At 44.6% G+C, this 27,083-nt stretch overlaps 1 protein-coding gene across 5 annotated transcripts in view; it reads right to left on the minus strand.

Annotated features, from left to right (window-relative positions):
• Positions 1-27,083, minus strand: part of MPHOSPH9 (M-phase phosphoprotein 9) — a 173,816-nt gene that overhangs the window by 47,644 nt on the left and 99,089 nt on the right. For all 5 annotated transcript variants that reach the window (XM_068244323.1, XM_068244328.1, XM_068244343.1 and 2 more), the window contains exons 14-19: positions 25,825-25,872; positions 22,926-22,990; positions 19,895-19,996; positions 18,776-18,934; positions 3,205-3,365; positions 102-263 (exon numbers count right to left, since the gene is read on the minus strand). In XM_068244323.1, the coding sequence (XP_068100424.1) occupies positions 102-263; positions 3,205-3,365; positions 18,776-18,934; positions 19,895-19,996; positions 22,926-22,990; positions 25,825-25,872 (697 nt within the window). The remainder of the gene's footprint in view (positions 1-101; positions 264-3,204; positions 3,366-18,775; positions 18,935-19,894; positions 19,997-22,925; positions 22,991-25,824; positions 25,873-27,083) is intronic.

The raw sequence follows: 27,083 nt of genomic DNA on the forward strand, positions 1-27,083 counted from the left end.
CACATCTCATCTCTTTTCCATCCATTTACTCTGCTTGTGATCACTCAGTTAGAAATACATTACATTTTCTGTAAATACCACAAACAAAATGAATGACTTACTTGGAGTGGTCACAGTGGTCTTCCTGATGGAGGGAGGGAGTGATGAGGACCGCGGGCTAGCAGGGGAATTCAGACGCTTGTGATGATCTCTACTCTTCTCTGGAGACATCAAAGGGGTAAAACAGCTACTCAAACCCCCAGTCTGTTTCTTGCTGGATAGTCCTGAAAGATTTAAGTCAGTGAATGTTCTGCTGTAACAAAGACACAAGCTATAGATGCTATTATTTCTATCTACAGCATACTATTGTAAATCACTGACTCAAATGGAGGTCTGCTCTTCTCTGAGGGTTATAAAATAAGGTAACTGTAGGATCTAAAAGGATACCTGACCCGAGGCAAAGCTACCTAAGGTAAGCACAGAGGTATGTTCATGCTGGAGCCACATGTTTCTGTGTGTCATCTGTTCCTCTTCTATACCACCCCTTAGTAAGAAACGTGGCCAGTAGTAGTAGTGTGGACAACCCTAGTAAGAAGTGTGGACAGTCGCCCCCCCACCTTAGTAAGAAGTGTGGACAATCGCCCCTCCCCCCCCACCCTAGTAAGTGTGGACAACCCTAGTAAGAAGTGTGGACAATCGCCCTCCGCCCCACCCTAGTAAGAAGTGTGGACAATCGCCCTCCGCCCCCACCCTAGTAAGAAGTGTGGACCACCCTAGTAAGAAGTGTGGACAATCACCCCCCCCCCCCCCCACACACACCTTAGTAAGAAGTGTAGACAACCCTAGTAAGAAGTGTGGACAATCACCCCCACCCTAGTAAGAAGTGTGGACAATAGCCCTCCTCTCCCCTTCCCCTACTGTTGCATTAAAGAGACACTGAAGCGAAAAAAAATTATGATATTATGATTTGTATGTGTAGTACAACTAAGAAATAAAACATTAAAGGGATACTGTAGGGGGGTCGGGGGAAAATGAGTTGAAGTTACCCGGGCCTTCTAATGGTCCCCCGCAGACATCCTGTGCCCGCACAGCCACTCACCGATGCTCCGGCCCCGCCTCCAGTTCACTTCTGAAATTTCTGACTTTAAAGTCAGAAAACCACTGCGCCTGCATTTCCGTGTCCTCGCTCCCGCTGATGGCACCAGGAGCATACTGCGCAGACCAAAGACCATACTGGGCTTGTGCAATACTCTCCTGGTGACATCAGCGGGAGCGAGGATGCAGCTGTGCAGGCCGCAGTGGTTTTCAGACGTTAAAGTCTGAAATTCCAGAAGTGAACCAGAGGCGGGGCCGGAGCATCGGTGAGTGGCTCCATGGGTACAGGATGTCTGCGGGGGCCATAAGAAGCCCTGGGTAAGTTCAACTCATTTTCCCCGACCCCCCTACAGTATCCCTTTAAGATCAGATAATCAGTCTAATGGTTTCCAGTACAGGAAGAGTTGAGAAACTCCAGTTATTATCTCTATGCAAAAAAGCTATTAAGCTCTCCGACTAAGTTAGTCGTGGAGAGGGCTGTTATCTGACTTTTATTATCTCAACTGTAATTGAACTGTTTACTTTTCCTCTGCCAGAGGAGAGTTCATTACTTCACAGACTGCTCTGAAATACTCATTTTGAATGCTGAGTGTTGTGTAATCTGCACATATTATAGAATGATGCAATGTTAGAAAAAACACTATATACCTGAAAATAAAAGTATGAGAATATTTTCTTTGCTGCTAATCTTCTAGTAATTATTCATAGTACACAACCAATTCATTATATCATATTTTTTTTTTTCGCTTCAGTGTCTCTTTAAGTGTGGCTAATATCTGTTGCTCCACTCCTTTGTAAGAAGTGCGGCCATTATATGCCCCCCACCCTCAGTGATGCAGTCAGTGTGCTCTCCCTCCCCTTAGTAAGAAGCACTGCCGGTATACACCCACCACCTTTAATAAGATGTGCAAGCAGTAACTGTACGCTGGAGTGAAAACGACAAGAGGATCAAGCGCTGAAGTAAAGCCTTGTACAAATGCTGAACAAAAGTCATTTGAAACCTCCGACAAACTACAGATTTTGCCATATCAACAATCATGTTAAGGATTGTAGCCAGACAATGTCAAACGACAATGACAAGTGACCAATATCAGGTATCATGCTCAATCCAACTGGCAGATCAGATCACATGACTGTTGGACAGATATCGTGGAGTTGGCCAGGTCTGTCCAATGTCATTCAATCAACATAATTTTCAGGGCATGCGAACATGTAGTTTGAAATATCGCTTCCCCTTACGCTCGCAGTATTTTAATGCCATTGTCAACTGTGGGGCTGCGGGGGCTATAGTTCTATAGTTACGCCCATGATTAACCACTTAAGGACCAGGGGGTTTTCTAATGATCGTTGCTGCGTGGGCTCTACAGCCCGCAGCACCGATCAGGTATGTGCCAGGGCGATCAGACTTCCCCCCTTTTTTCCCCACTAGGGTGATGTCCTGCTGGGGGGGTCTGATCGTCGCCGGCTATTATTGATTTGCGGGGGGGGCTCCTCAAAGCCCCCCTCCGCAGCGTTTTCTGCACTCACCTCGGATCCCTCCCTCTCCCTTGCCCTCTGAGCGGCGCAGGACGGATATCCGTCCTGCGCCTGATGGGATAGGCTTCTGCCTATCAGATGCAGGCGATCGCCGATCTACGTCACGGCGCTGCTGCGCAGCAGCGCCATATGATGTAAACAGCGGGGATTTCTTCCCCGCGTGTTTACATTATGCGTGCGAGCCGCGATCGGCGGCTCTCCGGCTGTTCATGGAGACAGTCTCCGTGAACTGGCATGGAAAGGCCGCTCGATCGAGCGGCCGTTTCCATGCTATACCACTAACGACCCGCCGACGCCTATGGGCGTTAGGCGGTCGTAGGACTGCAATAGTAGGATTAAATTAAAAAAAAAAATCTGCTCTATCTACCATCAACTTCAACACTGCATAATCACACATTATAAAACAATACACACTTTGCATGGAGAAAAAAAGACTAGGCAAAGCACAGACCAGCATTTTCAGCAGATGCAGCCTATCGTCTCCCCATGAATCCCTGAGCATTGTTTATAAATCAGTTAATGACTAGGAGAAGTGTTGAGGGAGCACAGGAACAATATGTCCATGTGATAAATGTGGAGGATGTGCCAACTTACTATGAAACGAGCTTTCTTTATTCCAGCTTTTCAATTCCTTCTCCTCTTCAAAGTCTCTCAAGGCTTTTAGAATTGGACTCTCCTGTGTGTTACTGTCTTGTGTCTTGGGATTAGCTGTCATATAATCATGTAAAGCATCCTTTTCTGGAGGAGAATGGTACCTTAACAAAATGTACAAAATATTACAGGTGCCATTACTGTTTAATCATCCATGTCACTCCACTAAGAAATATTGCCATTACATGAACACATAGGCTTTAATCCAAAAGTGATATTATGACATTATATATTTTAGCAACAGTATTAGTAGTATATATTTAAAGGACCACCATTGCAAAAAAATTAACATTTAAAATGCATGTTAACACATACAAATAAGTATGTTTCTTACAGAGTAAAATGAGCTATAAATGACTTATCTCCTATGTTGCTGTCACTTACAGTAGTTAGTAGAAATCTGTCGAAACTGACAGATTTTTGGCTAGTCCATCTTTTCATGTGTCAGCAACATAGGAGAAAAGTAATTTATAGCACATTTTACACTGGGAGAAATGTGCTTTTTATTTTTGTATTTTCATGTGTATTGAATTTTACAATTTTTCACACTTACTTTTACACTTAAAGGACACCCAAGGCGAAAATAGACTAATGAAATAAACGATTGTATCTATCGTACTTCTCCTAAAAATTAATTTTTAAGATATTCCACAGTTTTATTTTATGTTTAAATCTACTTTTTAAGTTTTAACTGTTTTATTGTTTTTGCTCAATGACACATTCTTTGAAGCGTGCCAGAGCTAACATCTATGAACTATTGACCCTTTTTATCTCTTCCCTGCTCCCAGAAGCCATTTTCTGCTAGGAAAGTGTTTTATAGTTGGAATTTATCAGTGAGCGTCACACTGTAGTCAATTCCTGTCAGGACTGAGTCAGCCACTTATATACCTGATATTTAACTCTTCCAGGCAGAGAGAAAAAAAAAAAAAAGGAACACAGCATAGTTATTTGCAGGGTTGTGGAGTCGGAGTTGGAGTCGAGGAGTCGGAGTCGGGGCAATTTTGGGCACCCGGAGTCGGAGTTGGAGTCGTTGATTTCATAAACTGAGGAGTTGGAGTCGGGAGTCGGAGTCAGATGATTTTTGTACAAAATCCATAGTACGGTTAAGTACCGTATTCGACTAAGATGTCGGAGAGTCGGGACCATTTTGGGTACCCGGGGTCGGAGTTGGAGTCGTCGTTTCATAAACTGAGGAGTCGGAGTCGAAGTTGGAGTCGGAAGATTTTTGTACCGACGCCACAGCCCTGGTTATTTGTGTGCTAGGCATTGTACATACCCACGTCTATCTCATCATGTCACATGTCATCTTGGGTACCCTTTAAACTACAGTAACATTTTAAAGCCGGAATCTAAAGGGAACAGCCGAACATTATTCTATTTAGATCTGGCGATGTGGGTAAAAATTAGAAACCCTGAAAACTTAAGCTGAACTGGTGCAAAAGTGTAAACAATGCCAGACCAAGGATCCTGATTGGTTCCTTTGAACAACTGTACTTTTTCACCTGTTTCGCACCGATTTTCCTTGCTTACGTTTTCATAATTCTGCCCCACTGTAAGGTTTTTCCTGCTTCTGTCCAAAATAATCCTAGTGCAACATCTGTATCTAGTTTTGAGCAGTCACAAAGATAAGTAAATAATTCCTTTATGACCTTGTAAGACAGGCACGGATCCAGAACTGCTGCTTTATAACACAGTTTTTAATCAGACATAGTCATATAATCCAAGACAAAGTCATCTAATCTAACTTGAAAACACAGACTGTTCCAGGCCTTCAACATTTTAACAACACTATAGGAAGGCTTGTGGGTCTGGTGTTCAATGGTATCCAGACATGAAACAACCACTGGGTGAAAATGAACCTACAAGTCCCCTACTGAAAAAGAACAAATATTATTATTAAGATTAAGTGCCATTGACATCCATGCAATAGTGCGCTGTGCACATTCAGCAACACACTGCAGCCTCTGCGTTGTCTGAACCACTACCTTCGCATTGAGACGCATCGGATACTGTGACCTGTCTCATCGAGATTTATGCCCACTGCAGCAGTGGAGAGCAACACAATGCTTTAATGTGAATTGGGCCTAAAGAGTAGCAAGGTTGTAAAATATAAAACATAGAATGTAAACTTGTTTTAGTTATATAAGAATTAGCAGGTGCCAGCGTTAGTAACTCACCCGCTCACCTGTAAATCCTTATATGTCTGAAAATCTGCAACTCTCTGCAAAACCACCTGGTGGTTTTTGTCCAAAAGTTATGTGGCCACCCGCACCTGCATTGTTGCAGCCCGCCTCCAGCACTGCAGTCGCAGCCTGAAGAGCCTAATAGATTTTTGTGGGGGGTGGAATGGGGGCAAGCTCTTGGAAGAGGATTAAGAGACAACGGATAGGAAGTTGTGATTTAATTTGGGAAGGGGGTATAGAGGAGCGTACAGTGGCTTGCCCTGGGTGGAGGTGGGGGAGAGGGAGGAGGAAGAGCTGCAGGATGATAAGAATAAAAGGTGGGGATAAAGATTAGTTAGAAATGCCCTTTGATTTGTAATAAATGCAGCTTCTTGAGCTCAAATTACACGATGTACATATTTGGATTACATCTTCGACAGTATAAATAGCTCTTTATTGTTTAAAATAGCATGATAGTCTTCCGATCAGCGACAGCCCCGCTGTTTCGGTCATAGACCTTTCTCAAGCTGGATAGAATCATATCGTACTAGTAACCATCATAAATCACCCTTAAATAGGTCTCCACAAGACCCCTGAGCCAATCCAGTCTGGATATCCCCAGCCAATCAGCGTACAGCAGTGTTCAGGCGGACTGCATAGAGAACTGCAGCCTCTAACATGCAAATGGGTAACATTCCATAATATCCCCAGCCTGCCCACAAACTAAATCCTCCCATCCTCATAGCGGACCAGAAGGAAAACCGCTCATTTCATATACTAATTCATGCGCTTCTGCCGCGGCTGCATGAGGTAAGAGCTGCGCAGAAGCGCATGAATTAGTATATGAAATGAGCGGTTTTCCTTGTGGTCCGCTATGAGGATGGGAGGATTTAGTTTGTGGGCAGGCTGGGGATATTATGGAATGTTACCCATTTGCATGTTAGAGGCTGCAGTTCTCTATGCAGTCCGCCTGAACACTGCTGTACGCTGATTGGCTGGGGATATCCAGACTAGATTGGCTCAGGGGTCTTGTGGAGACCTATTTAAGGGTGATTTATGATGGTTACTAGTATGATATGATTCTATCCAGCTTGAGAAAGGTCTATGACCGAAACAGCGGGGCTGTCGCTGATCGGAAGACTATCATGCTATTTTAAACAATAAAGAGCTATTTATACTGTCGATGGTGCTGACTTGATTGAAGAAAGGACTGGCTGGAGTGTCTACCTGTGCAGAGGCACTACAAGTCTTAGCACATCACATCTGACCACTCCGTGGGTGCTTGCTTAAATACTGACATATTTGGATTACATTTTTTTTTGTCTAAAATCTTGTATACTAAAACCCCTGTGTCCGTGCACTGTCCCTGTGTAGCGTTGTCCGTGCTGAACCATTGTGTGCACTGCGCAGCACGGACAACGCTACACAGGGATAGCATGGGACCAGAAAGCCGAGCGGGCGGCGTGTCAGCGGGCGGCTGGGCGTGTGGCGGGTCAGCGGGCGGCCGGTGTAATGACAGAATGGGCAGCCCCGCAGATTGGGCAGCTCTGCTGGTTCTGCGCATGCGGATGTAGTATGTGCATGCTGCGTCACCCCCCTTGCTGCAGCGTGAAGGAACTTGGGGAAAGAGTATAATTTTAGTGCTGCTCTGCTCCGCCCCTCGCCACCGAATTAAAATAGTTGGTTGAGCGATCGGCAATACAAGGCTATAACCTCGCCAATTCAATGCAGAAAATGATGCGGAGGATATCGGGGAGGGCAGTAGGAGGCTATTATGCTGATGACAGTGCTGGTGGTGGGCGGAGGCAGCAGCAGAAACACGGGCATGCGTCTCACATTGTCACGTTCTGATGACGTGTAGCCCGATGCTCTAGTACGTGATAACGTTTCCTTTCAGCATGCTGGGCTGCTCTCGGGCTGCCCATTCTGACATTACGCCGGGTTTGCGGCGGGTCAGCGGGCGGCGTGCATGCATGGCGACACTGCGGCGGAGAGTGGGAGTGGAGAAGAGGTGGGAGGAGAGGTGGGAGGGGAGTGGAGGAGAGGAGGGAGGGGAGTGGAGGAGAGTGGAGGTGGGAGGGGAGTGGAGGAGAGGGGATTCCACACAGACCTAGAGCCCGTTTTTAAACGGGCTTAGGTCACCTAGTAAATAAACATATATTAATGAAAAAAAACAAAACACTTTTTGTTTCCTGTTGCATGCCACAAAGTGCATGTGAACTATGAAATTGTTGCATGCCACAAAGTGCATGTGAACTATGAAATACCATCTTTTTCTTTTTATGCCAGACGTCTAGCTGTCAGGTTTGTTAGACACGAACCATCTGCGTCTTTTGTTATGCTAAAAAGTGGCGTAAGGAAAAGTGAAGACGTCAGCGCTGTAACGCAAGCAGCTGATATCATATGCGGCTCCCCGATTGTCAGTAGCCCCCAATTATCTATGATGTTAGGCAGACGTACTCATTCTGCCTTCTTATGCACAGGATTGAACTTAATCAGTATCCCGTGAAACAAACGGGGGAGAGAAACCGTTAAGCACCGTTAAGCACAGATAGCAAAAACATAAGAGCTGGTGCTGCACCAAGTCTCCCTTATTGAATGCTACACACAATCATTAAAATAAATATTCTGTGCCATGTTTCTGCAGTGATAAAATTTTTGAAAATGAATGCAAATTGTTTTCATATCTAATACTTAGTAAATGCCATAATGTGCTAACACCATCTGTTGACAAAATTAGTGACTGGTAATATATCTACAGTATAAGGTTTTACAGAATACATACAACCGAATTCATTTATTCCATTTGAAATTATAACTAATGAATACATGGACTGTTAACCTATTATAGTAATAAGGGAATTCATTCCGCAATTAGGGTTAATAAAAATATTGTTCTAATGCATAAGTGTAATAATGGCGCCTACAAAAAAAAGTGTCCCGGATATTGCATCTAGTAGAATATTTGTAAAATGACCAATATTCTGCTAAATAATTCCAATAGTAAAATATCAGTAATCTTTACCAATATTTTACTGTGACCTAACCCTGCTCTCACACAGAGCCCTTCCTACCGATATCTAACCCTTAACCCTCCCCCTTCCAATAACTAATTTTTAACCCTGCCTCTGCTGATGCCTAAACAAAGCAGCGATTAGCTGTATTACAAGGAAATGTGGGCCCCTGGAGGCTTCCACTATGTAATTTTTCTTGTTGAGTCTTCCTATTGCCGTTATATGAATTTCCCTAAGATTTAAGGGGAACCTTAACTGAGAGGGATATGGAGGTTTCATTTTAACCACTTGAGGACCGCGGGCTTAACCCCCCTTAAGGACCAGGCACTTTTTTTCCATTCAGACCACTGCAGCTTTCACGGTTTATTGCCTGCTCATACAATCTACCACCTAAATGAATTTTGGCTCCTTTTCTTGTCACTAAAAAAGCTTTCTTTTGGTGCTATTTGATTGCTGCTGCGATTTTTACTTTTTATTATATTCATCAAAAAAGACATGAATTTTGGCAAAAAATGATTTTTTTAACTTTCTGTGCTGACATTTTTCAAATAAAGTAAAATTTCTGTATACATGCAGCGCGAAAAATGTGGACAAACATGTTTTTGATTAAAAAAAACCCATTCAGTGTATATTTATTGGTTTGGGTAAAAGTTATAGCGTTTACAAACTATGGTGCAAAAAGTGAATTTTCCCATTTTCAAGCATCTATGACTTTTCTGACCCCCTGTCATGTTTCATGAGGGGCTAGAATTCCAGGATAGTATAAATACCCCCCAAATGACCCCATTTTGGAAAGAAGACATCCCAAAGTATTCACTGAGAGGTATAGTGAGTTCATAGAAGATGTTATTTTTTGTCACAAGTAAGCGGAAAATGACACTTTGTGACAAAAAAAAAAAATTTCCATTTCTTCTAACTTGCGACAAAAAAAAAATGAAATCTGCCACGGACTCACCATGCCCCTCTCTAAATACCTTGAAGTGTCTACTTTCCAAAATGGGGTCATTTGTGGGGTGTGTTTACTGTCCTCGCATTTTGGGGGGTGCTAATTTGTAAGCCCCCCTGTAAAGCCTAAATGTGCTCATTGGACTTTGGGCCCCTTAGCGCAGTTAGGCTGCAAAAAAGTGCCACACATGTGGTATTGCCGTACTCAGTAGAAGTAGTATAATGTGTTTTGGGGTGTATTTTTACACATACCGATGCTGGGTGGGAGAAATATCTCTGTAAATGACAATTTTTTAATTTTTTTTACACACAATTGTCCATTTACAGAGGTATTTCTCCCACTCAGCATGGGTATGTGTAAAAATACACCCCAAAACACATTATACTACTTCTCCTGAGTACGGCGATACCACATGTGTGGCACTTTTTTGCACCCTAACTGCGCTAAGGGGCCCAAAGTCCAATGAGTACCTTTAGGATTTCACAGGTCATTTTGAGAAATTTCGTTTCAAGACTACTCCTCACGGTTTAGGGCCCCTAAAATGCCAGGACAGTATAGGAACCCCACAAATGACCCCATTTTAGAAAGAAGACACCCCAAGGTATTCCGTTAGTAGTAAGGTGAGTTCATAGAAGATTTTATTTTTTGTCACAAGTTAGCGGAAAATGACACTTTGTGAAAAAAAACAATAAAAATCAATTTCCGCTAACTTGTGACAAAAATTAAATCTTCTATGAACTCACCGTGTTAGTAACAAAATACCTTGGGGTGTCTTCTTTCTAAAATGGGGTCATTTGTGGGGTTCCTATACTGTCCTGGCATTTTAGGGGCCCTAAACCGTGAGGAGTAGTCTTGAAACGAAATTTCTCAAAATGACCTGTGAAATCCTAAAGGTACTCATTGGACTTTGGGCCCCTTAGCGCAGTTAGGGTGCAAAAAAGTGCCACACATGTGGTATCGCCGTACTCGGGAGAAGTAGTACAATGTGTTTTGAGGTGTATTTTTACACATACCCATGCTGGGTGGGAGAAATAACTCTGTAAATGGACAATTGTGTGTAAAAAAATCAAAAGATTGTCATTTACAGAGGTATTTCTCCAACCCAGCATGGGTATGTGTAAAAATACACCCCAAAACACATTATACTACTTCTCCCGAGTATGGCAATACCACATGTGTGGCACTTTTTTGCACCCTAACTGCGCTAAGGGGCCCAAAGTCCAATGAGTACCTTTAGGATTTCACAGGTCATTTTTGTTTCAAGACTACTCCTCACAGTTTAGGGCCCCTAAAATGCCAGGGCAGTATAGGAACCCCACTAATGACCCCATTTTAGAAAGAAGACACCCCAAGGTATTCCGTTAGGAGTATGGTGAGTTCATAGAAGTTTTTATTTTTTTGTCACAAGTCAGCGGAAATTGATTTTAATTGTTTTTTTTTCACAAAGTGTCATTTTCCGCTAACTTGTGACAAAAAATAAAATCTTCTATGAACTCACCGTACTACTAACGGAATACCTTGGGGTGTCTTCTTTCTAGAATGGGGTCATTTGTGGGGTTCCTATACTGCCCTGGCATTTTAGGGGCCCTAAACCGTGAGGAGTAATCTTGAAACCAAATGTCGCAAAATGACCTGTGAAATCCTAAAGGTACTCACTGGACTTTGGGCCCCTTAGCGTATTTAGGGTGTAAAAAAGTGCCACACATGTGGTACCGCCGTACTCGGGAGAAGTAGTATAATGTGTTTTGGGGTATATTTTTACCCATACCCATGCTGGGTGGGAGAAATATCTCTGTAAATGACAATTGTTTGATTTGTTTTACACACAATTGTCCATTTACAGAGATATTTCTCCCACCCAGCATGGGTATGTGTATAAATACACACATTATACTACTTCTCCTGAGTACGGCGATACCACATGTGTGACACTTTTTTGCAGCCTAGGTGCGCTAAGGGGCCCAACGTCCTATTCACAGGTCATTTTGAGGCATTTGTTTTCTAGACTACTCCTCACGGTTTAGGGCCCCTAAAATGCCAGGGCAGTATAGGAACCCCACAAGTGACCCCATTTTAGAAAGAAGATACCCCAAGGTATTCCGTTAGTAGTACGGTGAGTTCATAGAAGATTTTATTTTTTGTCACATGTTAATGAAAAATGACACTTTGTGAAAAAAAAAACAATAAAAATCAATTTTCGCTAACTTTTGATAAAAAATAAAATCTTCTATGAACTCGTTATACACCTAACAGAATACATTGGGGTGTCTTTTTTCTAAAATGGAGTCACTTGTGGGGTTCCTATACCGCCCGGGCATTTTACGGGCCCAAAACCGTGAGTAGTCTGGAAATCAAATGTCTCAAAATGACTGTTCAGGGGTATAAGCATCTGCAAATTTTGGTGACAGGTGGTGTATAAGGGGACGAATTTTGTGGAACCGGTCATAAGCAGGGTGGCCTTTTAGATGACAGGTTGTATTGGGCCTGATCTGATGGATAGGAGTGCTAGGGGGTGACAGGAGGTGATTGATGGGTGTCTCAGGGGGTGGATAGAGGGGAAAATAGATGCAATCAATGCACTGGGGAGGTGATCGGAAGGGGGTCTGAGGGGGATCTGAGGGTTTGGACGAGTGATCAGGAGCCCACACGGGGCAAATTAGGGCCTGATCTGATGGGTAGGTGTGCTAGGGGGTGACAGGAGGTGATTGATGGGTGTCTCAAGGTGTGATTAGAGGGGGGAATAGATGCAAGCAATGCACTGGCGAGGTGATCAGGGCTGGGTTCTGAGGGCGTTCTGAGGGTGTGGGCGGGTGATTGAGTGCCCTAGGGGCAGATAGGGGTCTAATCTGATGGATAGCAGTGACAGGGGGTGATTGATGGGTAATTAGTGGGTGTTTGGAGGAGAGAACAGATGTAAACAATGCACTTGGGAGGTGATCTGACGTCGGATCTGCGGGCGATCTATTGGTGTGGGTGGGTGATCAGATTGCCCGCAAGGGGCAGGTTAGGGGCTGATTGATGGGTGGCAGTGACAGGGGGTGATTGATGGGTGATTGACAGGTGATCAGTGGGTTATTACAGGGAAACACAGATGTAAATATTGCACTGGCGAATTGAGGGGGGGTCTGAGGGCAATCTGAGCGTGTAGGCGGGTGATTGGGTGCCCGCAAGGGGCAGATTAGGGTCTGATCTGATGGGTAACAGTGACAGGTGGTGATAGGGGGTGATTGATGGGTGATTAGTGGGTGTTTAGGGTAGATAACAGATGTAAACACTGCACTTGGGAGGTGATCTGACGTCGGATCTGCGGGCGATCTATTGGTGTGGGTGGGTGATCAGATTGCCCGCAAGGGGCAGGTTAGGGGCTGATTGATGGGTGGCAGTGACAGTGGGTGATTGATGGGTGATTGACGGGTGATTGACAGGTATGTAGGTTTGTAAACATTACCAAGTGTATTATACACTTTGTATGCGGCGATCCGGTGTTTAGTAACCCGCCGGCGCTTCCGAACGGCCGGCGGGTTACAGCGCTAGGTGGGCGGAGCCAGTCCCCGGCGGCCGATCGCGTCACGAATGACGTGATCGCGCCGCCCATGTCCCTACAAGGACCGCCGCCATTTGTCAATACGGCAGTCCTTGCGGGGTCCACTTCCCGGCCGCCAATTGTCTATACGGCGGTCGGGAAGTGGTTAAACAATACCAGTTGCCTGGCAGTCCTGCTGATCTCTTTGGCTGCAGTAGTGGCTGAATGACACACCTGAAACAAGCATGCAGTTAATCGACTCTGACTTCAGTCAGAGCACCTGATCTGCATGCTTGTTGAGGGGCTGTGGCTAAAAGTATTAGAGACACAGGATCTGCAGGAGAGTCAGGCAACTGGTATTATTTTAAAAGGAAAAATCCATATCCTTCTCAGTTTAGGTTCACTTTAAAAAAAAATATATTGTGCACCCTTATTATACTGTGGGCGCCACAAAAACCGCTAATAACATAGTGTTTTATACGGCGCCCTTTTTAACCACTTACTGTATGCGCCCTTTTTACCAGCTTCAGTTATAATTTTATGACTGATAAAAATGATTTTATTTACTAATTACAAAAGGGATTTGTTAAATAAATAAAATGTAATCTAGAACAGTAATGCAGTAGATAAAAATATGTTCATGAATTGAAAAAGAAGGAGGGAAAATAAAGGGGGAACAATAGAAAAGTACATAAGAAATGATTGGAAAATGAGAAATAAATGTCTAAAAATGTTGGAGAAGTAAGATGTACAGTAGGTGATGGACCAGTATAGAAAGATGAGCTTGCAAAAGGTAATGCAAGAACTATTTTGTACCCTGATTGATAATACTAGAGGTGTTAATCGTCCAGAAACACTGTTAATTAAGGACTGTGCTTATATCATTGTCTGAGTGTATATTACTTTTTTTTTTTTTTTTTTTTTTTGCAGTTTTCTTTAATAAGGATGAGCTGGCACGTACGAAACTGAATTTCATACTCAACCGGCTCATACTTACTAGTATGCAAAGTTTTAAAAACATCTGTTAGTATACTAAACACATCTATTGTGAAAAATGTAATTTTTTGTTAGTACTATATACTATTACCAAAAGCTACTAACCTGCCTGTCACTATATACTGTCACTATGTTTCTAAAAATATGTCACTAGACCCACTGCAATCTGGATTTCGGCCTGCCCACTCAACCGAAACGGCTCTCACCAAAGTGGTCAATGACCTTGCCTTAGCTAAAGCTGAAGGTAAATACTCCATTCTCCTCCTCCTTGACCTTTCAGCAGCTTTTGATACAGTAGATCATCCCCTACTCCTCCAGTCCATGGGCATTCACGATCTCGCCCTGACCTGGCTTTCATCCTACCTCTCCAACTGCGACTTCACAACCTCTTTCAATGAGTCCTCGTCCACCCCCAACCACCTCTCAGTGGGAGTCCCCCGAGGCTCGGTCCTTGGCCCCCTACTGTACTCCCTATACACATCCTCCATAGGCAAGGTTATCTCCTCCATGGGTTTTAACTATCATCTGTATGCAGATGACACCCAAATCTACCTCCACACCCCTGACATATCCACCACTACCATGGACAAGGTCTCCTCCTGCCTACCTGCCATCTCCTCCTGGATGTCCGCTAGGTTCCTGAAATGAAATCTAGACAAAACGGAATTTATGATCTTCCGACCCCGGTCATCCCTGGACCTCCCAGATGTGCAGGTCACTGTTAACCACACTACCATTTGCTCTACCTCTCAAGCCCGCTGTCTGGGTGTCACCCTGGACTCCGCACTCTCCTTCACTCCCCACATCCAAAACCTCACAAAGTCCTGCAACTTCCACCTTCGTAACATCTGTAAGATTCGCTCTTTCCTGACCTCTGCCACCACCAAACTCCTCATCCATGCCCTCATAATTTCCCGCCTCGACTACTGCAATGCCCTTCTGTCTGGTCTCCCTATGACCCGAATAGGGGCTGCAGTCCATCATGAATGCGGCAGCCAGAATTATGCACTCCTCCCATCGCTCCAACCGGGGCGGCTCCCCTCCATGAATCCCTCCAGTGGCTTTCTATCCAGTCCAGAATCAGATTCAAGATATTGTGTCTGACCTACAAATCCGTCCACAAAACCTGTCCAACCTACATTTCTGATCTTACTCAGAGATACACACCAAGCCGCTCACTCCGCTCCTCCAATGAACTTCGCCTGACCGTCCCCCGCATCACCCAGTCTCATGCACGCCTCCAAGACTTCTCAAGAGCCCCTCCAACACTATGGAACTCCCTACACCGATTAGGGCAGCCCCCTCCTTCAACACCTTCAAGAAGGCCCTCAAAAGTCACCTTTTCACTCTGGCCTACCACCCCTCACAATTGCTCTAAACCCACAGCTGAACTCTGGTCCCCTACCTCTCATGTCCCTACCTCTCCCTCTAGATCAGTGTTTCCCAACCTTTTTGAGCCCGGGGAACACTATCGCGACCAAACTTTTCTCTGGGGCACCCTGGGGGCGTGGTTGGGGGCGTGGTTAGTGGCGGCGGCAGCACCCCCCTTTCCCCAATTTTGAGTATAGTTACCCCCAATAGTTAGTATAGTAGTTACCCAGCAAATACAGTTAGCCCAGAATAGCAAGTATAGTTACCACAGTACAGCAAGTACAGTTAGCCCAGTATAGCAAGTATAGTTACCACAGTACAGCAAGTACAGTTAGCCCAGTATAGCAAGTATAGTTACCACAGTATAGCAAGTACAGTTAGCCCAGTGTAGCCAGCAGTTAGTCCAGTGTAGCTGCTAACTGCTGGCAGTGTACTTGCTACTCTGGGCTAACTATGTAGCCCGGCCTGCCGCCGTCCTGTAGGTCGGATGTGGAAGGTCTCACAGAGGGGACCGGGGGAGTCTCATGGGAGCGCGTGCGGGACCCGTCCTGAGGCCTAACACCGTGTGCTGTCACACAACTAACTGCTGTGCCAACCCCACTTACGCTTTCCGTCCTCCAATTTGACTCTCGCCGGAGCCGCATCAGCCAATAGGAGAGCCAGGAGGCGGAACTAGGCAAATGTAGTTTCCATGTTACGGCGAGCCCGATATGTGCGTTGGCGTCCACTCAGCGCTGCCTGCTAATACTGTGCACGCACACTGTGCACGCATTGCCTGCCACCTTCCCACATACTTATGACGTCACCTCGCCTCCTGTCACGGCACACCTGATAACCTCCCACGGAACACCAGTGTGCCGCGGCACACTGGTTGGGAAACACTGCTCTAGATTGTAAGCCTTTGGGCAGGGTCCTCCTCTTTTTGTGTCCTACCTGATCATGCACCTCCATTACTGTGCACCCATGCTATGCATTTGAGTGAACCTAACTTGCCTAACTCCATGCTCCCATCGAAAGACTGACTAAGCATTACCTTGTACTCATACTGTGCTGCGTGATCTGGTTTTCTTGTATTCCTGTATTGTCATATTGCTGTATGTCACCCCTAAATATTGTCTGTAACCTAAATTAATGTCCAGTGCTGCGTAATATGTTGGCGCTTTATAAATACAATAAATAATAATATCTTCCTATCACTCTGACATTATACTACCCTGTTTCCTCAAATGTACGACCTACTACAACAATAAGCTCTAGCATGATTTTTTATATAATGCTCGAAATATAAGCTGTACAGTACTCCAAAAATAAGCCCCTAGTTACAGTTCATAAAAAAAGTCAATTAAAATAGCGTCCAGCAGCTATGGTATACAGTGTATCCAAACAAGTTCAATCAATTAGCACTAGAACGCAACAAGACAGATAGAGACTTCACCAAGGAAAGCCGACACCCCCATAAGAAACACAATCAAAAGTGCCGGGCACTCTATAAATGTAGTTTGTTATACATGGAAAAAGGAAATAGCTTCACAAGAGTTACGATGATGATCCAGAATGGGTTGACATGACTATATTTAAATAAATGTTAATTTTTTGTTCAAGAATAAATGTTGATTATTGTTCATGGAAGAATAAGACACCCCATGTAAACAAGCCCTTATAGGCCCAGTGCACATCAAAAACCTCTAGCAGATCTGCAAAACGCTAGAATTTTTTGAAGCAGATTTCAGAGCGATTCTATGCATGTTTTCTAAACATGCCTAGCGTTTTCTGGAGCGTTTTTGTGTAGCAGATGTCATATGTTGTTACGGTAAAGCTGTTACTGAACAGCTACTGTAACAAAAACACCTGGAAAACCGCTCTGATCTAGCGTTTTTCAGAGAGGTTTTCCACTTTCCTATACTTTAACATTGAGGCAGAAATGCCTCAGAAATCTAAAAATGCTGCAGCCCCCGAGTTTACGTTTGTGGAAAAAGCGACCCGCTCTGGTGTGCACCAGCCCATTCACTTTCATTAGCCAAGCGGTTTTCCCCCTGCAAGCGGTTTAACCACTTGCCGACCGCACACTCATACCGTGCGGTGGCAAAATGGTAGCTGGAGGACCAGCGACGCAGATCTGCGTCGCCAGGTGCCTCCCTAATTAATCAGGAAAGGCCGCTCGCACGAGCGGCCGTTTCCTGTTAGATCACGGAGCGGGTCTCCGTGAATAGCCTGCGAGCCACTGATTGCGGCTCGCAGACTAAATGTAAACGCAGGAGACATATGTCTCCTTTGTTTACATTGAACGGCGCTGCTGCGCAGCAGCGCAGTAAGGCAGATCGGCGATTCGCGGCCGCTGCGTTCCCATTCATTCATCTCCCCGCTAACTGGTGCTAATGGCATCAAGCGCGTGTGCACGCACAGGAGCGAGCGGCAGTCGCACGCCGCTGCAGACTTGTATTCACGGCTCTGGTGCACCAGGCGACCTTCTCCAGGTCGTGAATATACTGCACGTCGTGCGACAAGTAGTTAATACAAGACTGTTTTATTTCTGGGGAAACAAAGTAGATACTGTCCAGTAGTTACCGATATCCAGCCTTGCTCATCACGAGTAAATCACGAATAACCACAGTGGTTACTCGTGATTCAAATGAGTTGTAATTGCAGCAGCTGAGCGGTTGTATGCGGCGGGGTTAATTACCCATAATGCCGCCGTCTGCCCTGCGCTTCAAAGGGCTTGCATGCGACCTATTGGTTGCATTGCAAGGAGGAAGTGCGCCATAGCGAGGCTTGCAACGCAACCAATAGGTCACATGCAAGCCCTTTGAAGCGCAGGGCAGACGGCAGCATTATGGGTAATTAACCCAGTCGCATGCAGCCGCTCAGCTGCTGCAATTACAACTCATTTGAATCACAAGTAACCACTGTGGTTACTCGTGATGAGCAAGCCTGCCGTTATCATTATCTGACTGTCATTTGTATTATTTGCCTGTGCATGATATTATTTGCTTGTTGTTGGTGATTTATGCATGTCAGTGATGTCTGCATGTGGTCGGTATTGTCTGCTGGTCATTGGTGATCACATGTATATTTGGAATGGAGTGGGCTCTGTAGCCTACGCTACAAATTTTAGATTTTTCCCTGCCAATCCAAAGTCAGTTTGTTCATGATTGTTGCACAGACTGCTAAGCTCTCTGCAAATAAATCTTGTCAGCCCTGTCCTGAAGAGGGGAGGGGGGGGGACAACAACTAGGAGGCGTTCTGCTGTGAAATACAGTGGAAATGACAACATAGGTCAACTAATATTATCCAACTCAGAAAGGAGGCCAATGTTGAGGGACATTTGGACACCTGCACTTGTGTTAGATTTATACCTGAGAAGATCACAAATTATCATTTTAGCAGATGAAAATCACGAGTGTATATTTATCTTTGGATTCTGAACCTGTAGGCCCTGGACTTGTATGACTATTGTAAACTACAAACCTAAACTTCTACAAAATGTCTTCTTTCATTTACTCACCTGTTTGGCACATATAAGATGTCTTGTCTGTTCTCAGCCTCTTTGGCTTTGTTGTCAATTGGCTGACCAAGAAAAGCAGAAGACTCTGTCCCAGATGTTACGGACTTCCATTGTGCAGCATCCATTGCTAGCAGGTTACCAGTGCTGTGCACCTTTTCTCTGCACAAGGATAGACAAAGATGGAACACATATATGAGCATAATGTAGGTTAGGAAAATGAAATTAACAAATTATTTTTCCCCAGTCAGACCCTTGAACGAACCTTCTATAGGAAGAGCTATACCTCACTGGTAACACTGTGTCCCCATTAAACAATAGAGAAATACTTTTTTTTCCCCATTTGCAGTAATCTTCCTGAATGTATCAAAATTAAACTCCAAAAGCAAAACACAAAGAGAGAAAGTAAAAGTTTTCACAGGTTGTGTTCTGTGATCTCAAGCACTCAATTTTATAATGCTATACTGCAAGTATATTAATTTTCTGTGAGATTGATATAAATTATGTAAAGTGGTACTGCAGAAGCCACTTAGAAATTGAAAGGAAGTTTAGAATAGACTTTCTAGCAACTATGGTAACAGTACACTGTTTAATGTACAGAATACCACCAGATTCCCATCAGTTTGTGTATGCAATGGCTGCTTTGGTGAACAAAGCAATTTGGCTGCAGACTTTAGTAGTTGTACTGGTAGATCCACAGCAGAACAAGGTAAGAATCTGAAATTGCTACTCCCCCCACCAAAAGTGGAGCTTCACTTTAAACAAGACTCATTTTATTTTATTCAAAATTGAGGAGTAGACTGCACAGGAGGTAAGTATGACCTGTGTATGGTTATTTTGACTTTTTATTTTCAGTTCAGGTTTTCTTTAAGGTACAAAAGGGGTTAATAGCTGCAATACTGTATGCAGTGCATCTTTAACCTCTCCTGGGCCCCAAGTGCAGCCATTAACTTTGCTTGGTACACTAATACTTGAGTCAATAAAAAATTCCAGCTTAAGAGGGTCAAACACTATAATCGACTTATACACAAGGTCGACTTATATTCAAGTATATACGGTACCTGTTCTTTAGTTTCATGCTCCATAATACAATTCAGGCAATCTGTAAACACATACACTTACTTAATACTGGAGGACCACAACTGGCCTTCAGCACTACGTAGACGTTTTGCCATGTTTTCATGCTCCAGTTGCTTGATCTGTGTTTCAAGCTTTAAAACTGTCCTGTTATAAATAACAATAGAAAATGATACATCTGCAACCTCTTCTTGGACACATCACCATAAAAAAAAACAGAAATAATGAAAGCATCAGTAGATAATAAATGGAAATAAAGAATCTACGGTTTTATAGTATAACAACGAGAAGATGATCCTTTATGACTGAATACTTTTAAAGCATTGGTGACATGCAGCTGAGGTCTACCAGACCATTGCCCCTATTTGTGGTCTGATTCAAAAATTGTTTACAGTATTAATTTTTTTCTGAATATACTGCAAAATGTTAAAGGGAAGGTTCAAGCAAAAAAAAAAATGAGTTTCACTTACCTGGGGCTTCTACCAGCCCCATGTAGCCATCCTGTGCCCTTGTAGTCACTCACTGCTGCTCCAGTCCCCTGCTGGCAGCTTTCTGACCTCGGAGGTCAGGGCCACATTGCATACATTTTTACGCATTCAAGCTAGTGCAGGAACAAAAACGTACGCGTTGCACCACTAACGCGTAAAAATGTATGCGTTAATGTTCCTGCACGAGCGGGAATGTGTAAAAATGTACGCAATTCGGCCCTGACCTCCGAGGTCAGAAAGCTCCCAGCGGGGGACTGGAGCAGCAGTGAGTGACTACGAGGGCACAGGATGGCTGCATGGGGCTGGTAGAAGCCCCAGGTAAGTGAAACTCATTTTTTTTTTTTTGCTTGGACCTTCCCTTTAAAGAGGAACTAAAGTGAAAATATAATAATAAAATTGCTATTTTTTTACAATATCCATTTGTAGATTATTTAGTTTGCGTTTGCCCATTGTAAAATCTTTCCTCTCCCCGATTTACATTCTGAAATTTATCACTGGTGGTGACAGCTTTAGTTCTGCCAGGTTCTATGCACAGAGGAAGGTATTTATTTCTCACAATGCAACGAGGTTCACAGATGGCAAACTGTCAGGACCATGGTCATGACATCACTCTGTGGGAGGGGTTTCACTACAATATCAGCCACACAGATTGCCCTGATGATCTAATTGAGAAAAGGTAAATATTTCTTGTGGGAAACGCGGTATCAGCTACTGATTGGAATGAAGTTACCGGTAAATCCTTGGTTAGTTCCTCTTTAAAGGGAATGTCCAAGCAAAATAAAAAAATTAGTTTCATTTACCTGGGGTTTCTACCAGCCCCATGCAGCCATCCTGTGCCCTCGTAGTCACTCACTGCTGCTCCAGTCCCGTGCTGGCAGCATGCCGACCTCGGAGGTCGGCTGGACGCATTGCATACATTTTTACGCATTCCCGCTAGTGCAGGAACATTAACACTTACATTTTTACGCGTTAGTGTTGCAATGCGTAAAAATTTACGCATTGAACCAGTACGCGTAAAAATTTATGTGTTAATGTTCCTGCACTAGCGGGAATGCGTAAAAATGTACGCAATGCGTCCCGCAGACCTCCGAGGTCGGCAAGCTGCCAGCGGGGGACTGGAGCAGCAGTGAGTGACTATGAGGGCACAGGATGGCTGCATGGGGCTGGTAGAAGCCCCAGGTAAGTGAAACTCATTTTTTTATTTTGCTTGAACCTTCCCTTTAGGCACATTGCCGTAGTTTCTAATTCCTATTTTACATATTTTTTGCACCTGTTCACTGCAACAGATAGAGGAAAGGCCTACTGTACAGACAAAAGACCAGGACGTTTTTTGTATTTGTTACGGCCAGAACCCGAAGTGTGGTCACTTCGTGTTCTGGCCAGCCACTTCGGGTTCAGGCCGGCCAATGTGCGAAGTGGCCGCAGCGCATCGGCCAATGTTAGAAATGTGATGTTTACGCCGTCTCGCTGCGGCCAAATTTATGACAACTTGCTTAATTTAATTAAATATAGCCGGCGGCAATGTAATAGATGAAGCCGCCGGCTTTCGCACTGCCTCTCTCCTCTTCCCGATCCACCCCCCTGTAAACAATAACGAAGACATTTTTGCTATGGCTACGGCATGCAAAACAGTACAGTGGCAATTTTTCACAACTTCTATCTATTTCACTGTACTTAGGTATTCCCTAAAGCTAGCCAAACATGGTACACCCCAACAATCCATTTTCTCTTCATCGACTGTTAATCTTTTAGCTCAGGTAGGGGGAGGAATGTGACATGATGGTGACACATTATGACTGCATTGAGGGAGACTGACAGTACTAAGTGGAGACATAATGGCAATATTGGGTTAGAATGGAGGCAACATTGGGTTAGAATGGAGGCAGTGTGGGAAACATAATGGGAGCACTACGGTAGATGTGGAAGGGACATGGTACACTGGGAGAGAGTAGCAGTAGTGCGGAGGTATAATAGCTTCTATACGTCTGTTCTTAATATTTTCCTGCCACTAGAAATATCTGCCTGTTGCTGGTATCATCTGTGTATGGAACAATCAGGCCAAAAGGGGGTTGAGAAAGCCCCAGGTATGTACAAAACTTTTGCATTCAATCATCTCCGGTACACTTTAAAAAGATCCAGGTAGAAGGAGAGTCCGCTCGGCCAAATGGCATAAAAGTCCAATCTTTATTGGCAAATCGTTCTTGACAAAGACATATCATCTCATGCGTATCTGAGCAAAAACTCACTCCTTAGTCATAGGTATGACAAAAGGACTAAGGAGTAAGTTTGTGCTTCGAAATACGTGAGCTGATATGTCTCTGTCAAGAACGATTTGCTAATAAAAAATTGGACTTTTATGCCATTTGGTCGAGCAGACTCTCCTTCTACCTGTGTCGTTTGGTCAGGCTACGCTTGGTCCTGTTCCCATTTTGGCATGGTAATGTAGTGAACGGTGTTTCCTCCTTAAAATTACCTTAAAAAGATCATTTAGTTTGACGGCACATGTAATCCATCACCCTTTAACTTTGACTCAAAAGGCAAAACAATTTTGACACAGATTTGTAAAAAAGAAACCATCTTTTTCTTACCTTCTGAGTTCATTCAGCTCAGTTTGTGAGTCGCATAGCTTATTTTCTGTTAATCCTAGTGTGTCCTGCAAAATTAGAAGACAAGAAAAGAGCAACGTAAGTGTTGTAGTTCTCTTTTCTTCCTTTCTTTCTTTTTTTTGCTTAAAATGCCAGCTTTATTGAAGTATAAGATAACAGGACATACAGTAATCACAGGTTGTCAAGACAATAAAATACTGCAGAACTTTTACTGTATATACTCGACTATAAGTCAAGAAATTTAGGTCTGATCTGCTTAAGTGAATTGTGTGCGTGTGTGGGAGGTGGGGAGGGGGACACACTTATACTGGAGACAGACCTAAATTTCTGACTTACAGCCGAGTATATGGTGCTTCCCTGCTCTATTTCTCCCCCATCCTGGTGCTGAATGCTAGCTGCATAATGTGTGTCCCTGCCCCCTGTGCTGCGTGTGCCAGACCCCAATGCTGTTTCGCTGGCGGGTACCTCTGAATAGTGGCTTCCTCCGCCTCCTGGCAGGCTACCAAGAATGCTGCTTCTGCCACTGGTTGAGAGGTCACATCAGACCTTAAAGAGGAACTGTAACGACAAAACGGCCCCTGGGGGGTACTCACCTCGGGTGGGGGAAGCCTCAGGATCCTAATGAGGCTTCCCACGCCGTCCTGCGTCCCTCGGGGTCTCGCTGTAGCCCTCCGTACAGCCGTGACGCAATATTTACCTTCCTGGCTCCTGCGCAGGCGCTCTGATGGCTGTCGGCGCCGAAGTAGGCGGAAATACCCGATCGTCGTCGGGTCTGCTCTACTGCGCAGGCGCAAGTTTCCGGCGCCTGCGCAGTAGAGCAGACCCGACGGAGATCGGGTATTTCCGTCTATTTCCGTGCCGAAAGTCGCCACAGCGCCCCCGCTGGAGCCAGCAAAGGTAAATATTGAAGCTACAGTCGGCTCTGTCGCCGGCTGTTCGGAGGGCTGCAGCGAGACCCCCGTGGGACAGAGGACGGCGTGGGAAGCCTCATTAGGATCCGGAGGCTTCCCCCACCCGAGGTGAGTACCCCCCAGGGGAGGTTTTTGTTGTTACAGAGTCTCTTTAAAGAAAACCTGTACTGAAAATTAAAAGTGAAATAACCATACACAGGTCATACTTACCTCCCGTGTAGTCTACTCCTCAATCTCTTTCTCCTTTCCCACGTCCTGTTTGTCCACTGGGATCAAGGGAATTCTCTGTCCTCCATTTTTAAAATGGTCATTACCGCATAACAGCTTTCTGGTCAGCACACTGTTAAACTGTCATATCGCCCACTTGAGCCATAGGAAAACATAGACATTACTTGGCACATCAGTTGTCCTCTCAGCTATAACTGACAGCAACTGATAAATAACTGACAGCAACTGATATATTTCAATTCTGACAAAATGTTGTCAGAACTCGAAGCGATCACTGTCAGAAGAAAATGGTGCGCTTCTGAAAGGAACTAATAGCAAGGTAACTATGTAATGTTCATTTGAAGTTACCTCATGTGCTTATTTTAAATTATTTTACTCAGTACAGGTTCTCTTTAAAGTGATCCTTGAATCAAAAAAAAAAATGACTTTTACTCACCTGGGGCTTCCAATAGCCCCCTGCAGCTGTACAATGCCCTCGCCGTGTCCCTCCGATCCTCGTGTCTTTGCCGGCAGCCACTTCCGGTTTCGGGGACAGAAGCCGACAGGCTGGGAACGCGAGTGATTCTTCGCGTTCCCAGCCACAATTGCGCCCTCTCTGCTGCTATATGCTTCATGCTATATGCTATAGCAGCATAGAGGGCGCAATTGTGGCTGGGAAAGCGAAGAATCACTCGCGTTCCCAGCCTGTCGCTGATGATGCGTGCACTGGGGATCACTTTGCGCATACTGGTGGGCGGATGTCTCGCTCCTCTCGGCCGCAGTATGGTCTGAGGCGGCGACAGAGGTAGTGTCAGCTGACAGGATAGTCAGCTGACACTTAGGCAGGGGTTTGTTTTGTAACAATAATCTGAACATTTGTGTGGCGCTTTTCTCCTGTTGAACTCCTTACTGAATGGATACTGACCCTGGCCGGGATTCGAACCCTGGTCTCCCACATCAGAGGCAGTGCCCTTAACCAGTATGCTACCGTGTTTAGGCAGCTGTTAGCTGACACACAGTCAGGATGTTTTGCTGGTCAGCTGACTTGTAGTCAGCTGACGTGTATTGCTACCTGTGTCAGCTGATCCCTCTGTCAGCTGACACTTGAACAGGATTATTGCCTGCATGTGATTGACTGCTGTGTGCATGTGACCGTCCACTGATTGGTTGCATGAAGTATTGAAACCTGCTGAGTGCTTTCTGTCATTGCCCGTGATAGCTTTGGCTGTGTGCTTTTGCTGAGTGTGATTACTTCTATTGGATTACTTGTGTGTTGACCTTTTGCCTGGAATCTGACTGTCGCCTGTACCGACCCTCTGCCTGGAACTTGACCACTCTCTGTCTGCCATCTGCCTCGACCTTGGATTGTCTGACCTTGATATTGCCTGCTCCTACTGTACCTTGATACTTCTGATTTAACGTGTATGACCTTGGCCTGTTCCTGTAATTTTGCTATATCCTGTTAGGTTCTGGTGAGTTACATAGTTCACTCTACATTCAGCTCCTATACCTTGCACCTAAAAGGCCTGGGTGTAACCAAAGTCGGGCAGGTGATGTGTTGCTCTTCACCTCCTGTTCAAGCGTCCCGCGCCACATAGGGTGAAGAAGGTGATCGTAGATTGGGGCATAGGAGCTGAGCTGTGAGTTGATAACTTGCCAAGCCTGCCACTCTCCATGTAAGGGAAATATAGCAGCAGAGATAGCATAATTAAAAATGCATAGAATCACAACATTACACAATAAGTGATGTAAAATACTCTTACTTTTACTCTTTCATGTTCCTTTCCAAGTGATTCATACTCCAAGAGAAGCTGTAAAACAACATACACAAAGCTGCTTAAAGTGGTAAAGTGCCGTACTTAAATTGAATCTCTATGTAATTTGCAACACTGTGCCTCTAGTGTCCCCTTGTGCCTCCACTGTGCTCCCTTGCTCCATTTACTCATCAAAAATGTCCCTCACAGCTCCAACAAGCTTTCAGTCTTCATTCTCCTTCAACGTGGAAATGACAGCAGCGGGTTGTGAGTAACTCGGGGCAGATGTAACCTTGGAACTACCTGCAGCTGGTTTATCATTGGTATAAGCATAGTTTAACAGCTTATGCTATTTATAATGGGAATCCCTCCCTCTCCACCGGAATTTTTCCATCCTCACTCAAGAGGGCTGTTGTAACACCACTACTTAAAAAACCATCTCTAGACCCCACCGAACTTGCTAACTACCGCCCAGTGTCACTTCTTCCATTTGCATCTAAATTACTTGAACGCCACATTCATGCTGAACTAAGTCAGTATTTATCTGCAAATTCCTTGCTTGATCAGTTCCAATCTGGCTTCCGGCCAAACCACTCCACAGAAACAGCCCTCACCAAAGTAGCTAATGATTTCCTCACAGCTAAATCCAAAGGCTATTATTCCATACTCATCCTTCTAGATCTGTCATCAGCATTCGACACTGTCGACCACACTCTACTCCTACAGATCCTTTCATCTATAGGAATAAAGGACCTCTCTCTCTCCTGGACATCTTCCTACCTCTCTGGAAGGTCTTTCACTGTTTCTTATTCAGATCAGGCCTCCTCTTCACATCCTCTGTCTGTAGGGGTACCTCAAGGCTCTGTCCTCGGTCCCCTCCTCTTCTCCATCTACATGCACGGTCTTGGTAACTTAATCAGCTCATTTGGTTTCCAATACCACCTATATGCAGACGATACACAACTGTACCTCTCGGCCCCAGACCTTAACTCCCTCCTCACACGGGTTCCCGACTGCCTGGCTGCTATTTCCTCTTTTATGTCCTCTCGCTTCTTAAAACTTAATATGAATAAAACTGAACTAATAGTCTTTCCACCATCCCTGTCCACCCCTTTGCCTGATATTACAATAAATGTTAACAACACGTCTATAACATCAGTTCCCAAAGCACGGTGCTTGGGGGTAATATTTGACTCTTCTCTCTCATTTACTCCTCACATTAACTCCCTAACCAGCTCCTGCCATTTCCAACTGAAAAACATAGCACG

This window comes from Hyperolius riggenbachi, chromosome 1 (assembly GCF_040937935.1).
Source record: "Hyperolius riggenbachi isolate aHypRig1 chromosome 1, aHypRig1.pri, whole genome shotgun sequence".
Taxonomy (NCBI): Eukaryota; Metazoa; Chordata; class Amphibia; order Anura; family Hyperoliidae; genus Hyperolius; species Hyperolius riggenbachi.